General features: G+C 43.9%; 1 protein-coding gene across 2 annotated transcripts in view; it reads right to left on the minus strand.

The window, feature by feature from the left end:
* Nucleotides 1-9,473, minus strand: part of AEBP2 (AE binding protein 2) — a 43,512-nt gene extending 34,039 nt beyond the window's left edge. For both annotated transcript variants that reach the window (XM_058852994.1, XM_058852993.1), the window contains exon 1: nucleotides 8,712-9,473. In XM_058852994.1, coding sequence (XP_058708977.1) covers nucleotides 8,712-9,370 — 659 coding nt within the window. In that variant the 5' untranslated portion in view covers nucleotides 9,371-9,473. The remainder of the gene's footprint in view (nucleotides 1-8,711) is intronic.
* Nucleotides 9,474-14,798: the final 5,325 nt, after the last annotated feature.

A 14,798-nucleotide genomic window follows, 5' to 3' on the forward strand; every position in this document is an offset into this window, starting at 1 on the left:
AAAAAAAGACCATCATTTCCAGGACTGCATGACTGAAGAAAGCACCCACTCACTTGGAAGCACTTGTGCTTCTCAATCACGTAAGCATTTTTCTTACCAAATCCATGCTTCACACTGAGTACATTATTCGAACAAAAACTTCTCAAAATGATCAGACTCTAAACGTGCTCATAAATCAATCTTATAAACAAGACTGCAAAATTCTTTATTAAATGTATGTATAGTTTTATGACTACTAAGCAAACAACACAGCAGAAAATAAAACAGTCAAGGGAGAGAATTTTATGTGGCATGGCAAGTGGTAACATCAAAAACTTGTTTTTAAATTATTTTTGAAGCAGCAGCTTATTTTAGAGTAAAGCTGCATCTAGATAAAGTATAAACACCTAGAAAATGGAACAACACTGCAAACACTTCAGCCAGATAATATAAAACCAGGGAAGATAGGGAAGATCTTTGAGATCGAGAAATCGAAGGAACTTAAAATAACAAACATGCACAGGAAACAAAACAAGACTGAGAAAGTGTGTTATGATTCACCACCTCCAGAGCTGTTTCCACTCTCTTGGATCACTTAAATTTGATTATTTAGATTGTTAGTCCCTATAATATTTGGGCTCATAATACTTGCATAACACAAACCCAGGTCATCACAGGATTTGTAGCATACAGAGCAACTGGAAACACAATGTGGAAGCTTGGAATGCCAAAATATCCGAGGAGCAATGCAAAAATAGAGCAGGTTAAACATATGTGCCTTGTGATATGACAGCACAAAGATGACAATCTGCAAAAGGATTACACAAATCAAGAAACTGTACTCGATTCTGCCTTACAGATACAAATAAAACTGCCTTTCATTTCTGGGAACCATGTTATCTTCAACTTAATAATCTCCCTGAAAAGTTAAGAGAACAGCAACAAGTGGTTCACAATTTTCAGTCTTTACTGATAAAGGAGTGTGTTTACTAGCACAGCTTAGGAGAAGCAGAGAAGAAAAACACTCACTAAAGAACCACCAAAACTAATTTATTTTTTTAACAGTGCTTCCCACTTTGAGAACCATAATCACTATGAAGTTATCTCATCAGCACTGGAAGATAACAGCCTTCAGGCGTGGTGTCAAGGAAATTTCATCTGCTGTAGGTATTACCCTCCCGTTCTCCCGACCTCAGGATACCTCCCCTCAGCCCAGAACACGAAACAAGTGGAACATAAAACAATCAAAGAAAGATGCAAACTCACAGAGTAGATCTAAAAAAATCCTTCCAGTTTCAGTTATCATCATGTTAAATTCAACTTAATACAGAAAATAACATACAGTTAGGATAGCATTGTATAAAGTAGCAGTCTTACTTATTTCTACCTCAGTGAATACTTGCTCCTTCAAGTATTAATCAGGCATCAAAAGCAAAGAAACCAACAAAGTACAACTCCACTACCTGGTGTAATTAATCATAAAAAGGTCATAAATTAAGGTTTGACTCCTGTTCTGTGGGACACTGAATTAACTTCTACTTGTACCAATTGTCTAAGCTACAACTTAGCATTCAAGTCAGCCTAAGGAAGTCTACTTAAAGACATGCCAAAAGGAGTATTATTTCAAAAGAAAAAGAAATATTTACATTTCTGTTTTCATAGATCAAAAATATTTTCTTTGCACTTTAAAGGTGCTTTGGTTTTTTTTTTTTCATTTGGAATCTAAGTCATTACTACAGCACAATAAACTAAAATGATTAAAATAAGGACTTTACTGCAATTTTACAGGGGAACTAGTAATTTATACAAAAGGCTACATGGAATGACATTAATAGTAAGTGGAAATTCTTTATGCTAGGTTCTTATTTAGGCATATTTAATAAATTATTATGCCACTGTATGAGCCAACAGTAAGTTTTCCACAAGTCTCAATTCAAACCATCAAGATGCAGTTTTCTCCCTCTGACATTACACAAGCTGTTTGAATTACAGCACTCCTCTGTGGTGCAGGATGACAACAGGACTTTAAAAATCATAAAAAAATCTTCTGCTTTTCTCTATCAAATATCTCGGCATACACCTTAAGTAACCTCTATCAAAAAAAAAAGTATCCATTAGACATTAGCAACAGAAGTTCAGCAAAATTTATTTAAGAATGTAAATTCTAGTATGGAGAAGAAAATTAGATATGGGAAAAGAAATCCCAGGTCTTTCTTGCCTTGCATTTTACCTTTGTTAAGGGGAAAAAAAAATACTACAGCATCTCAAAAGGCTTCAAAATTTTTCCCCAGTTCTTTGTTGGTTTTGAAAGATGCAAAACCACAACTGTAATCACTATCTTTGCATATCACAAAACCAATGATAAACAACAAGCACAACATGGAATATTTATATTTCATTTTCTAAAACAATTCTTTCTGAACACGCTCATATTGAAATGAATGACCCTGGACAGAAAGCATATTAAGTTATAAAAAAGAATCAGTTACATGGATAGATAACCAAAGATATCTCTACCTCAGTGAATCCTACAAAATTACAACTTTGTACTTCTGCAAGTCATGCCATCTTATTTTTTTAACAGCAACGGGGAGAGTGGATAAAACTCACTGTTCATACAAAGAAGTTCCTTACCCTCTTCTGTTCCCATTTCCTGAACAACTTAACTGGAGATGACATCCCCACCTGTTTCAAGGACTGCCTGCAATTACTTGGCTACTTTACAGCAGAGACCAATTTTTCACTTTCTTTGGGTTAAGTTTTCTTTTTTCTCCTCAAGCTATTAGACATATCTCATTCCCTATCATCCCAGAAGTTTTCTGTGTGTATCTCACATTATCCCTGTGCCAGAAACCTCTATTCCTGTCTCGAAAGCTCCATCTGCTTTTCATCTGCCTTCTATGCAGTGCACCACTTTCCCAGACTGCTCTACAACCACCCCAAGGCAATGAGCTTTAGGTGCATTTCCACATTGCTGACTTCCACACCAGCTCTCCACACTGCTCATTCCCCCTCTGTTCTTCTCCAGCTGGGCAGGGGTTTTGAAAAAATACCTAAATATATGAAAGGTGTTAGAAAGCTGTGGAAAGATCTGAGCAAGAGTGGTATGGTAGAACATTTCCACTGCATCATCCAAGAGAGCTGGGTTTTATCTGTGACCAGCTCCAGAAATGTGATGTCAAATCTCTGCCAAACAGCTGCTCAGGCTGCATGTAACACCCTGTTTAACTTCACTGGAAAGTGAAACAGGGAAAGGAGAAAGAAAAAAAAAGGAGGGGGGTGGAAAAAGGGAAAAACCAAGACAGTTTTTTCCATTACTGCCTAGGAAATTCCCTGGAAAAACCCACCTATTAAACCTTGCATTTAGAAGTTACCAGACTTGATGATGTCACAAACATACACAAAATGCACACAGGCTGGTGTGGATGTTCAAATCCTACATAAAAGCAAAACTATTTCTGTCTTACACTGAATAGGAAAATGTTTTTCTCAAATTCTATGAAGTATATTTACATCTTACTACAATAACTATAACAGCTCATTATACCAAGCTCTTTCATCTAGTTCACAAAAAGACCTCATGTTAACCACTCAATTATACCAACCAACAGCTTTAGTAATAAAGATACTCACCATACAAAATATCTGGGCTGTTTTGTCTTCCCATCAAAAGCTATTTTCTCCCGTGCCAGAAAGGCCTGAACATAACCATTACAGAAACAAGGGGTTTATTTTGCAATTTGAAAGCAAATAACTACAGCAACAATAAATGCAGTTAGAAATACTGCAAATACGATTTTCAGCAGGATTTCTGAAACTCGGGTAAACTTCTGTATAGCTCACTGTGACATGGCAATATTACACACACTCACAAAAAAAAATTTAACAACTTAACCACCTCGCCATAAGTGCTAATGAATGATTATTCACTTACTGCATAGGAATAAGTGAGACTGTGCACTGAAGAGAGGCCTGAAGCACTTTTTAATCTGGTCACATGGATCCATGAAACACACCTACTAGTACCACATGTCCTCCGGATTACATTTCAGATTTACTATTCTGCTTTCATAGATGTCACTCATACAACTTACGTGCCACTGCCAAGTCAGTCTTGAAACTTCTTCACTTTTAAGATTTTAAAAGATAGACAAAATAAAGACTATAATTAAAACTAATATTTTTAAATCAGCACACATCTTAAAGGTTGACAAGGCCTTCATTTTACATAAGATTCAAAAATAGTCAGACTAGAGCCTGGAATTTTCACGTCTAAACCTCTTATCTTTCAACCCATTAGTTCCACACTGTCATTTCACTCAGCAAAAAGAAAAAACTTCACAATTTGAAGCACAAAGAAGTTTACTACTGAAAAACTTATCTGAAATGTGTTTTCAAAACTGCTCATCTATTAAATAGGAACAGAAGAATAACATTTCTAGAAGTATTTTGTAAGTCTTTTGTGGTTAAGAACACAAATTGTCATTGAGTATTATTGAGCATTCCTTGAGTCAGGGTCTCTTAATAACTGACTTGGTGGTGGGTAACAAAAAACATGAAAAGGTTATCCCCCCTCAAAAAAAAAAAAAAAAAAGAAAAGAAAACAAAGCCTTACAAGTTCCATTAAATTTGTCTGTAAGATGGACATTATTTAGTGCTGTGCCTAAGGGAAAGATTACTACACAGGTCCAAAGACAACCTGTTACACTTGGCCTACCAGCACATCAATCAGCACTCACAGATCACTCAGCAGAACAGCTGATCCTGCCGCTTAAATGCACCTTTTCCATGCTCCTTGCCCAGTAAGGAGGAGGAAGGAGCAAAGGATAAACTGCTAAGAGGGGTAAAAATAATATAAGAACAGTAAACCAGGGGTCACATCTAGGTGACAGAACAAAGATACAACACAAATTCACAAGGGTGAACAAAAAAGTTCTTCATACAGATTTACTACTCGAATTTCTGCTCAACAGCTTCATAAAACTGCAAGACCTACCACTGCTTTCTAAATCAAACAAAATCCGATGATGAAACTATTTCAGATTTAAATGTATTTCCATAATAAGTGTTCCAGTAAACAATATTTAAATTATTTCAGTAAACTAAGTGTTTGTAAGAAAATATCATAATTCAGCAATAACAACACCAGAGAGCTGCAGATGCATCTCCACCACACTCAGCTCAGCTGGTTTACACCCAAATCCATGCATTTGCTTAGGTCCAGTGTTTATAGTTAACTGGATCATTATTTTTTCTTTTCAAGTCTTGTCAAATGTTTCTCAGCACTGCAGCAAGACTAGCAGCTCCAGAGGACTCTAGAGGAGCACATCCATCCTTCCAGCACAGGTCTCGAGTTAGGGAAAGCACAAGAAAATGAGCAGCATTCACGTGCTGATAATAGTCTTTGTTCCAACTGTAAATCCAGAGGATCACTAGGCTTGAATGCAGACTATTATAACTCAGCCAGCTGATCTGAGCTTGCTCACAAAGTCACAGACAAACTCTTGCACAGCACTGGGAACTCAGCACAATTTCCAGGGAAAAAATGGATGAACGATATACCTGTCAGTCCTAGAGTTACTGCACTGGACTCCCCTGCTGAGCTGAAAATGCCACCTTGGTTATTTATCCTAGGTATCAGTCTGGGGTTTGCTTTTTCCTTTCTGGGTTTTTTTTGGGATGGAAGACAAGCATGTTGTAACAAAGTACAAAGTCTATCTGTGTGCATGGAAATGGAAGGTTAAAATTCCCCCTAAATTCCAGGGCATTGATAGTCACCTCTATATTTGTTTTTCCTGTTATTATAAATACTGACAAATTTCCTACAAATTATTTTTTCTGTCAGCAGGTACTCTCAAAATACAACAAAATGTTAAAAACAGAAGTTGCTGAACAGTAGCTCTATTTTGACCACATGCAAGATTTTCCTCTTCATCTGCTGCATTTGTATTTGGTATCACTGAAGGAAAAATCAGAGATAACACAATGTGGAGGATGATAAAGAACATGCACAAGGAAATGGGAATTTGATCACTCGTGGAATTCAGGCCCTCTTACCACACCCTTTTATTCATTCAAATTTTCTAAAGAGGAAACAAGAAAAAAAAATCCCAAGCCCAGGGGCATGATCTGAATGCTACCAAACCTGCTGACAGCAGGAGAGTCTTTACCAAGTACATTCTCCTACCAGCTTCCTCTAGCTAAACCCAGGTTCTGTAAAGTCAAGCCTGTTAGTTCCATCTCTTCCCTTTTCTCTCTATTCCCTCCCCAGGGAATCTTACTTTACAACACAGTGAGGAGTCAGACACCAAGTTCCTCAGCACTTTTGAGACACAAGGAGTTAGCAAAGGTCATGAAGTAATGTACAACAAACTATCCCATATAAAAGATATCCCAGATAAAATATCATTCTCTAATAGCCACAGAACTCACATTTTAATTCAGAGGTGACCAAATCAATGAATGATTAATTCTTTCAGGATTTCAATATATTGTTATATACCTGTACCTCCACCCTTAAGTCTAAGCTGTTTCCAGCTCTTCCTTGGTATTTCACTATTCCAATTTCCAGTTTACGCACTCTAACTCTTCAGCACATCCCTTACCTTTCACAACACTCTGCTTGTCTGTGCGATCGTCTGAAATGCACAGGATTCTGTTGTGGCTGCCTTCCAAGCAGCAGCAATCATCTGAATCACAATGTCAAGTAAGCAACTTGCTGGACTACATGTGACAAAAATAATAAAGCATTCTAACACACTGCAGCAAAGAGCGCACACCAAACGAAATTTTCCAACGCCAGGAATAACAAATGGCACTCTTGGTAGCATTGCTCTTTTCCCACCAACTCAACAAGCAGGCCCTGGAATTAGAGCACAAAATGTACTCTCAACACCCCAAGTTTTCTTTCATCCTGGCAGATCAAGACAAAACTTTGCAAGGATTAAAAACAAGGCACGGTCCTTATTTAAACCACTAAACACAAAGAGTCCCACTCCTGAGAGAGAGCCCATACCAGTGGTAGAGAGAAGGAGCAAGAACCCACACACGTGGATTTAACCACGTAAAGCAAGAGGAACACAAGAACAATGACAGAGAAAGAAAGTAGCAACCAGCTCTGGAGTGCACAGAGCAAGGCATAATGACGCTACTTCCAGAAAACCCCTGAAAGCTATTTCTGTTATTTCCTCAACCCAGACATGCACTGGGATAAAATAAGGATTAGATTTAGACTTTCATTCTATGAAAAAAAAAGAAACTGTTATCTTAAAGCTCCTTTATGTACCTGGTGTTTTTCCAGAAGTCTGCTCCTATACGTACTCAATTTCACATAAAATCTCAACTATTGAAAAAGACAAAAAACAAACAAAACCTACAAACAAACCCAAACATCCACACCCCCTTTCCACTTGCATAAGTTTAGAAAAAAGAAAATGTGACTTCTGTGAGTCTCAAAAGTCTGATGGAAACTAAAGACCTGAAATTTTTTTCTGTCTTCTTAAGACTTTTAGGCCAATTACATGGTTTTGGGAACTGACTCACGAGGGGGTTGCTGGCTGGTTTTAATCTTCGAGGTTAGGTCTAGTCACACCCCATTTTCATTCTGAAATATGGGTATTTGTATAGCTACAAAGATTTTGATCTAACATATATTCACAGTACATTTCTGGACCAAACCACATAATTCTCATACTTAACAGTGAAACTATCTTAATAAAATACAAATAAAATTCTAACTGTTACCAAACTGTAACTCTAGCAGGGAAGTCTGACACTTTTTCTGCTAAACATATAGAAAAACTGTACAAGTTTCTTAAACTATTTAAAAGGACTAATTAGTAAGGGGCACACAGCACTTTCACACTGTTTTTACGTCCCTTTTCCATCTTATTTTTAGTTTTTCAAGTAAACTGTTGCACACAACATCCAAGAGAGCTACGACATGAGCCATGTTCTTTGAAATGCTTGACTTAGTAGGCTGAAACAGACCTGAATGGTAGAATTCAACCATGTGTGAGAATTTGCTTGTGCTTCTTCAACAGAATAGAGCTACAGTCTTGGTAAAACGAAATGTGTAGCGTTTACATACAAAAGCTCAAGAACTCATCTTCACAGATTCTGTAATTCACAATTACAGAACTCATTCAAAGATGACTCTGAGCCTCCAAATACTGAGCCTCCTTTCATACTGTGCGTGACTGTTATTTGTGCACACATAATGCAGAAAAGGCTGGTCTCCTTCTCATTTTAGTCAACTCGATTTTTCTCCCTGATGTTTTAAGAGGTTTTCACTCGCTTTTCTCCCTCTAGAGCAGAGACCCTGTTGCGGGCACAGGTAAAACCGCATCCAGAGATGCATTTCCCGTCCCGAAGCTTCAGTACACCCCGCTGCGCCTTGGCGCAAGACACAGCCCTGAAGAACCCCGAAAGCACCACCTGAGAAAAATCCGCAGCTTCCGAGGAAAGAGGCCCCGGAGGAGGAGGCAGCGCCCGGCGGGGCCGCTCGGGGCTCTCACGGCTCAGCGATGGCCGGGGAGCGCCCCCTCCTCCCCAGGCAGGGCCGGGCAGCCGGGGGGCCCGAGGAGCAGGGGCGGGGGCCCGGCACAAGTTGGCCGGAGAAACCTGTGGCTGCCGTGACACCCCCGGGCCGGGAGCGGGGCGGCGCCCGGGGAGCGGGGGCTGCCGAGGCGGGGACGCGCCGCTCTGCCCGGGAAAGGGCGCCGGACACTGACCTGTCCTCCGAGTCCATGCGGCTGAGGGGCTCCCCGTCCGAGGACATCTCCAGGCTGCCCCGCCGGCCCCCCGACGTGGCGCTGCCGCAGCTGCTGCCGCCGCCCGTGCCGGGGCCGGTGCCGTATCCCTCGTCGCCGCCGCTGGACACGCTGCTGGAGCTGCTGCCGCCCCCGCCGCCGCCGCGGCCCGGCCCGTCCTCCTGGCTGCCCCGGGGGCCCTTGGGCTCCTCCTTGGCGTCGGCCTCGCTGCCGCCGCCGGGGCTCGGCGAGCGGGTCTCGTCGCTGCAGCAGCCGCTGCTCGTGCTGCTGCTGCTGCTGCTGCCCACCAGGCTGCTCTCCTCCTCCTCGCCGCCCTCCTCCTCCTCCTCCTCTTCCTCCTCCTCGTCCTCGTCCTCCCCGTCCCCGGCCTGGCTGGCGCTCTCCGGGCTCGGCTCCGACATGCTCTCCGCCTCGCCGTTCAGCAGCAGCAGCGGCTCCGGCTCCGCCGCGGCCGAGGACGAAGGCGGCGGCGGCGGCGACGACGAGGAGGATCCAGCCCCACCGGCGGCCGCCACCTCCGCCGCCGCCACCTCCGCCTCCTCCTCCTCCTCGGCGGGCGCCGCCTGCCCGGGAAGGCGCCGCTGGGGCTCCGCCATGTCGCTGCAGCGAGCGGCCGCCATGGCGCCTGCGAGTCGCTGCCGCGCGCGCGGGGCCGGCCGCGGGCGTGCGCACGGCGGGGGCGTGCGCGCGCGGCCCGTGCGGCCGGTGCGCGCTCCCGCCGCTCCCCCCCCCCCCCCTCTTCTTCCTTCGCTCTCCTCGCGCACCCGCACCGGCGGGGCGGGGCCCGGCTCGTGCCGCCGCCGCCGCACGCGCTACGGAGCGCGCCCGGGGACAAACAACGCGGGGAGGGCGGAGCGGCGGCGGCCACCGCCCCCGGCGCGAAGGGGCGGTGGCGGGCCAGCGACGGGATCCCGGCTTGAGTCTGCTGGGGATCCCATCTTGAATCCCCCGGGGGTCCCGGCTGGAATTCTCCAAGATCTCGCCTTGAATCCCCCGGGGATCCCCGGCTCCACGGGTAGCGGGGAGTGCCGCGGGAACGAAGCGCTCCCGGTTCCCCGCCTCGCTCCAGGACAAATCCCGGCGGCACCGGTGTCCCACAGCGGGGCATGGACGTTCCCATTGCCGGCCGGCGCTGCCGGGAGCAGGGTGGCTCGGGCGGGGCCGGGAGAGCCCCGGTGGCAGCGGGTCCCCTCACGGCACCGAGGTGGGAAAGCGGAGCGAGCGGGAAGGGGGAAGCGGGGCTCCTCGGGAAGGGCGGCGGGGCGCGGCTCCCGCCGTGGAACCGGCCGGGCCGGAGTGCCACAGCACGGCCCGACCGAGGCAGAAAGGAGACACGGAAAGGGCTCCGGCGCCGCTGACAAAAAGGAGTGCAAAAAGCGGCCGCGCTGTGATGCGAGGTGAGAGAATAAACCAGAACAAACTGGCCTTAAACCTCCATTGGCAGGGAAGAGGCTTCCTGGCTCCCGGGGGAAAGCTGTGTGACCAAAGGGGATTGTGAAATATGACGGAATCACGGAGTGGCTTGGATGGGCAGGAACCTAAAAGATCATCTCATTCCAAACCCCTGCCCTGGGCACCTGGACACCTTCCAGCAGAGCAGGTTCTTCTGAACCCTGTCCAGCCTGGCCTTGGACACTTCCAGGGATGGGGCAGCCACAGCTTCTCTGTGCCAGGGCCTCACCACCCTCATATTTCTTCCTAATACCCACTCTAAACCTCTGGGTGTATAAAAGGGGAAAGGTGAAATCCCAACAAGGATGACTGTCAATCGTCTAGAAGCCTTCAGAAGACAGTTTGAAAGTTAAGGTCGTTTAATGATCATGTGAAAGGGGATAAAGTTTGCTATAAAGTTCACAGAATGGGGATTTGGAGTAGAACAGAAAGGTAGAATCTGAACACAGAGATAAAATCAGGTAGTTTGACAAATTATTGGAGAAATGAGAAGGGTAATTGAAAGCTATTCAATCAAAGGTAAACAAAGGTAATAAAATGCTATTCCATGTGAATTTTAATTATCTTACATCTGTCAGTCTTTAGCCAATGCTTACAGAGCTTCCCACATTTAAAACAAAAATCATGAAGCCGCGATAGTTAATTTTAAAAACAAACTTAAAAACAAACTTCAAAACACAGAACCACAACTCATTCCAGAAAAGCGTTGTGCCTCCTGCACATGAGGAAGAACATCACCAACTCAAGTTACAGCAGGCATATCTGGCATGTCCACAGAGATCCTGGATTCCAGGAGAAGTTAACCGGGTAGGATTAAAATCTGGAGAAGGTGCTCCAAAATCCTACATTTGCATCGCTGGAGATGGCTCCCAGCCCATCACCCGATGTAGTTGGGAGCAGCAACAAGAGCAAGCTGTGGTGTGGCAGCATCAAAACAGAGAGCCACAGCACTGAAACAGCAGCGGGGGGTTGGGGACTCAACACTGGATTAATCATTGAAAACAAACCAATAACATATTTAGCCTGCAGAGGAGCATAAGCAAATTTTGGAAACCAACAACAATGAAAAGGTGATGACAGTTCCTCAGATTTCTAGAAGCCTCAGCTAGAAAGTGGAAATGCTAAGAATGCTTAAAAAAAATCCAGAGGGTGGAAAAAAAAGACAAGAACAGCTGCAATGCTGTTTCTCATCTGTGCAAGATGTGTATTGCAGGTCTCCTAACCACCAAAACAGTCACCAAACTGTTTCTACACCCTGTTTCTTCCTTTCCTTCTGCTAACAGTGTGTGCTGTGCTTTGCTCTCCACAGAGGAAGGCGTGGGGCTCCCTGGTGGGTGTTGCAGTCACGGGTCTAATCAAACACTAAGCGTGACGTTTCAAAAACAAGCCACCCTTTGATTCAGTCCAGAAACGGCAGTAGCTGAAATAATTCCTATGTCTCTAGTACCCACTGATGCCCTTCTGCAGTCCTGTGCTGTAGCAAGGGACAGAATCTCATGAGAATTGAGTCATGAGAAAACAAAAATATACGAAGGACTTTGGTAAAAGACACCTCTCAAAAACTGTGAATATGAGATAAAGGGGAGGAAAGTTATCACAAAGAACTCTATGAACCCTAACATAAATTGTCCTCATGGGCTCTCCTGTGTCCTTAAGGCAATCAATGTCTTTTTCTCCCCCCAGGTCTCTCTGGGTTTCTCTTGGTGTGTGCACGCAAAGGCCCCTTGTATTTGCTGCTGAAAGCGAGCAGGGAGATTCGGCCTCCCACTTTCCACTCTCCTAAGTAGGGCGGTAGAGACGCCAGCTCATTAGGTAATTTGTGTATTCAAAGAGTGTCAGGGAAGGAAACCTCAGGACGTTTCTATTGCCTAATGGAAATCACTTGGCATTTAAGCAAGCGCTCAGTACCAAGGGGGTCACTACTGCAGCAGGCAGTCATCAAAGAAAAACTCTGTGATCATCTCTTGGTGTCCTGCTCTCAGGTTTTCAAACGCACGAAATTCTGCGTCCAGGCTCGGCCCTTGAGTGCTGTAATAAAGTCCTAATCAAGTGCAAGCAGCAATGATTACTGCTCACTGAGCTTTCTCTGTACAAACCCACACAGCTTACTGAAGCTAGATTTCCTTTTCCTCCAAGATTTTTTGACTTTTCAAACCTCTTGAAAGAGATCTATCAGAGAACAGGTGATTCTACAACTTGCAAAAGCATCTAAATCATTTACATTTGAATGCTGTGATTAAAGCTCAAAGGAGGAGTTAGGAAAAAAGAGTTTCCTGTTAGGAAATCTTTTGGAGAAAAAACACATCATTCACTTGGGCTTTGCAGGTGGATGTTGCTGTGTCATTCACACCAAGGGTTTCTATTATGCTCAGTCTACCTTGGTATGATCACCTTACAACGATGCTTTAAAGCTCAGACGTTTGTGTTGAGGAATCAACAAAGTACAAAATAATAAATATAAATTTTAAAAAGCCGGTAGATAAACCAGGAAAAGCCTGTCCACAGGTGAAGATTCCGAGCAGGACCATTAGTTCAAGAGCAAACAGCTTGTAGACACAGCAGAGCAGGGAGAAGGAATGAAGATTTTTATTCTCTTACCTCAGGAACACCAGGGTGCAGGGCATTCACACTGACAGCAGGGTCAGTGACAAGCACACTCCAAAGTAGTAGTTTGTTCTTTTCTTGATTCACAGCACTTTTGCTGTTTTATGGGGTTTCCTTGAAGGACACTTAGGTGAGATCACCAGAAGATATGTGTAAGGCAGGTTTCTTGAGGTTTCCTCCCTAACTTTGATCAGCATTATAGTACTATGATATACAGTATATAAGCAAAACACTTCAAAACAGCAAGAAAGGCCTATAAAGAGAGAAGAAAAATTAAATAGGCCTTAAGTACAGGAAAGGTAACATCCAGTCTTACACTTGCTAGGATATCAGGAGAGATTCTGTAAAGCCGAGCATTTGATCCCTGAGCTCCCTTCTCCAATGCCTGCCTCCCCATGCACGTCTAAAGCAGTGCAGGAAATTCCTGCTGCCTGCACCTCATGACTCACCTTGCTCAGTATTCTGCGTACTCAGCAGCCTCTGGAAACTGCACCCTTCCCTTCTTTCTGCCCCACCCTTCCCTACCCAAATTCAAGGTCTGGAGGAAAAGGCTGCCATCTCTCATTGCTTCAAGTGAGCACCCGGTGCTGGGTTCTCACCCTTCCCTTCAAACTGCGCTGAAATTGCCTCATGATGTAATTCTCACCCCACCCTCTCCTGCAGCACCCAGTTAATTCTCCCTTTAAACTCAGTTTCTATCCTCTTTTCTTTTTAAAGCTGCCTTTAATCTTTGTCTGTACTGTCTGCTTAGAAACCGTGACTGTGAGAAACACCAAGTCATGCTTAGGTTGGGCCAACCAGAAGAAAGCTGCAGGGAATACATGTTGGGAAAAGGTCCCTCTTCTCTCCCCTGGATGGAGTGTTGAGCCCTGTCTGGGATTGTAACTGGCTTTGAAAAACATTTTGCAGCAAAATGAAATCTTGATACTGCTAGGGACCTTCTTCCCCCTCTGCCCTGCCCCTGCTTTGTGTCACGCTGATCTGCTGCCTCTTCTCTGGTGCCAGCACAGCTGTCCCTGAAATTCCTGCCATGGTCTAGACCAGGGAACTGCTTTTAGTAGTAACTAGGAGAAAAAAAAAAAAGGCATTCTGTTCCTGTTAGGTCATGAAGCTTCAGAGATCTCCAGACAACTCAGTCAAATATAACACTCTGGGGATGGGGAAGAGAGGAACAAAAAAAGTTAAAAATTTGCTAAAGTGACACAAAGGGCCAGGGATTACTTCAGGAATGGAAAACCCCCATTCTGTCATTCTGGAGCATATCCAAAAGCACATCCTAACATTCATTCCGTTTGCATTTTTGCCAGCTCAGTGGAGTTGAGGGCATCTGTGCTTTAAGCCATCTATAAAACACAAACAGTGACAGGAAGGCCATGTTCCACAGATATTCTGATGTAATTGATAGGAATCAGATACCTTACAAATAGATGAAACCTCTAAAATGCACACTAATTGATGCTCAATTTGTTGTCAGATTATATTGAAGGAAAACACGAAATGCAAAATAATAAAGCCTGAAAATTTCTTGTAAATGAAAGATAAGCTGTGAGTTCAAGGCATTAGGAGGCCTTGTAATATTGATTGTTGTTCATTGAAGTGCTCTACAGATTGCTGCAAAATGTGAAATATAAGCACAGAATTTCAAGCAAGTACTATTCAGCTGTGATATCCTATTAGCTATTATAGATACTGAGAATGAACTCGGAATTTGCTTCAGAAACAAAAGCTACTTGCAGTACATTTGCACTGGTATCACTGAATATTAATCCTGTCACCCCATATCTCTCAGTTTTTGTGACTTCCAGGGACTTGCATAAGTGTATTCTAAAAATGCATTGTGCTTTTCTTTGAAACTGTTGGGAAAGTTTTTCAAATGCCACATCAGAAGATTTAAATAACTGATGCAATATGAGCAGGTAAAACAGTAATATATGTGGGACTGCACAAGCAAATAAAGCATCTTTTCTCTGTCATCAGTATTGTCAATATTTT

Source organism: Poecile atricapillus, chromosome 18 (assembly GCF_030490865.1).
Source record: "Poecile atricapillus isolate bPoeAtr1 chromosome 18, bPoeAtr1.hap1, whole genome shotgun sequence".
Classification (NCBI taxonomy): domain Eukaryota; kingdom Metazoa; phylum Chordata; class Aves; order Passeriformes; family Paridae; genus Poecile; species Poecile atricapillus.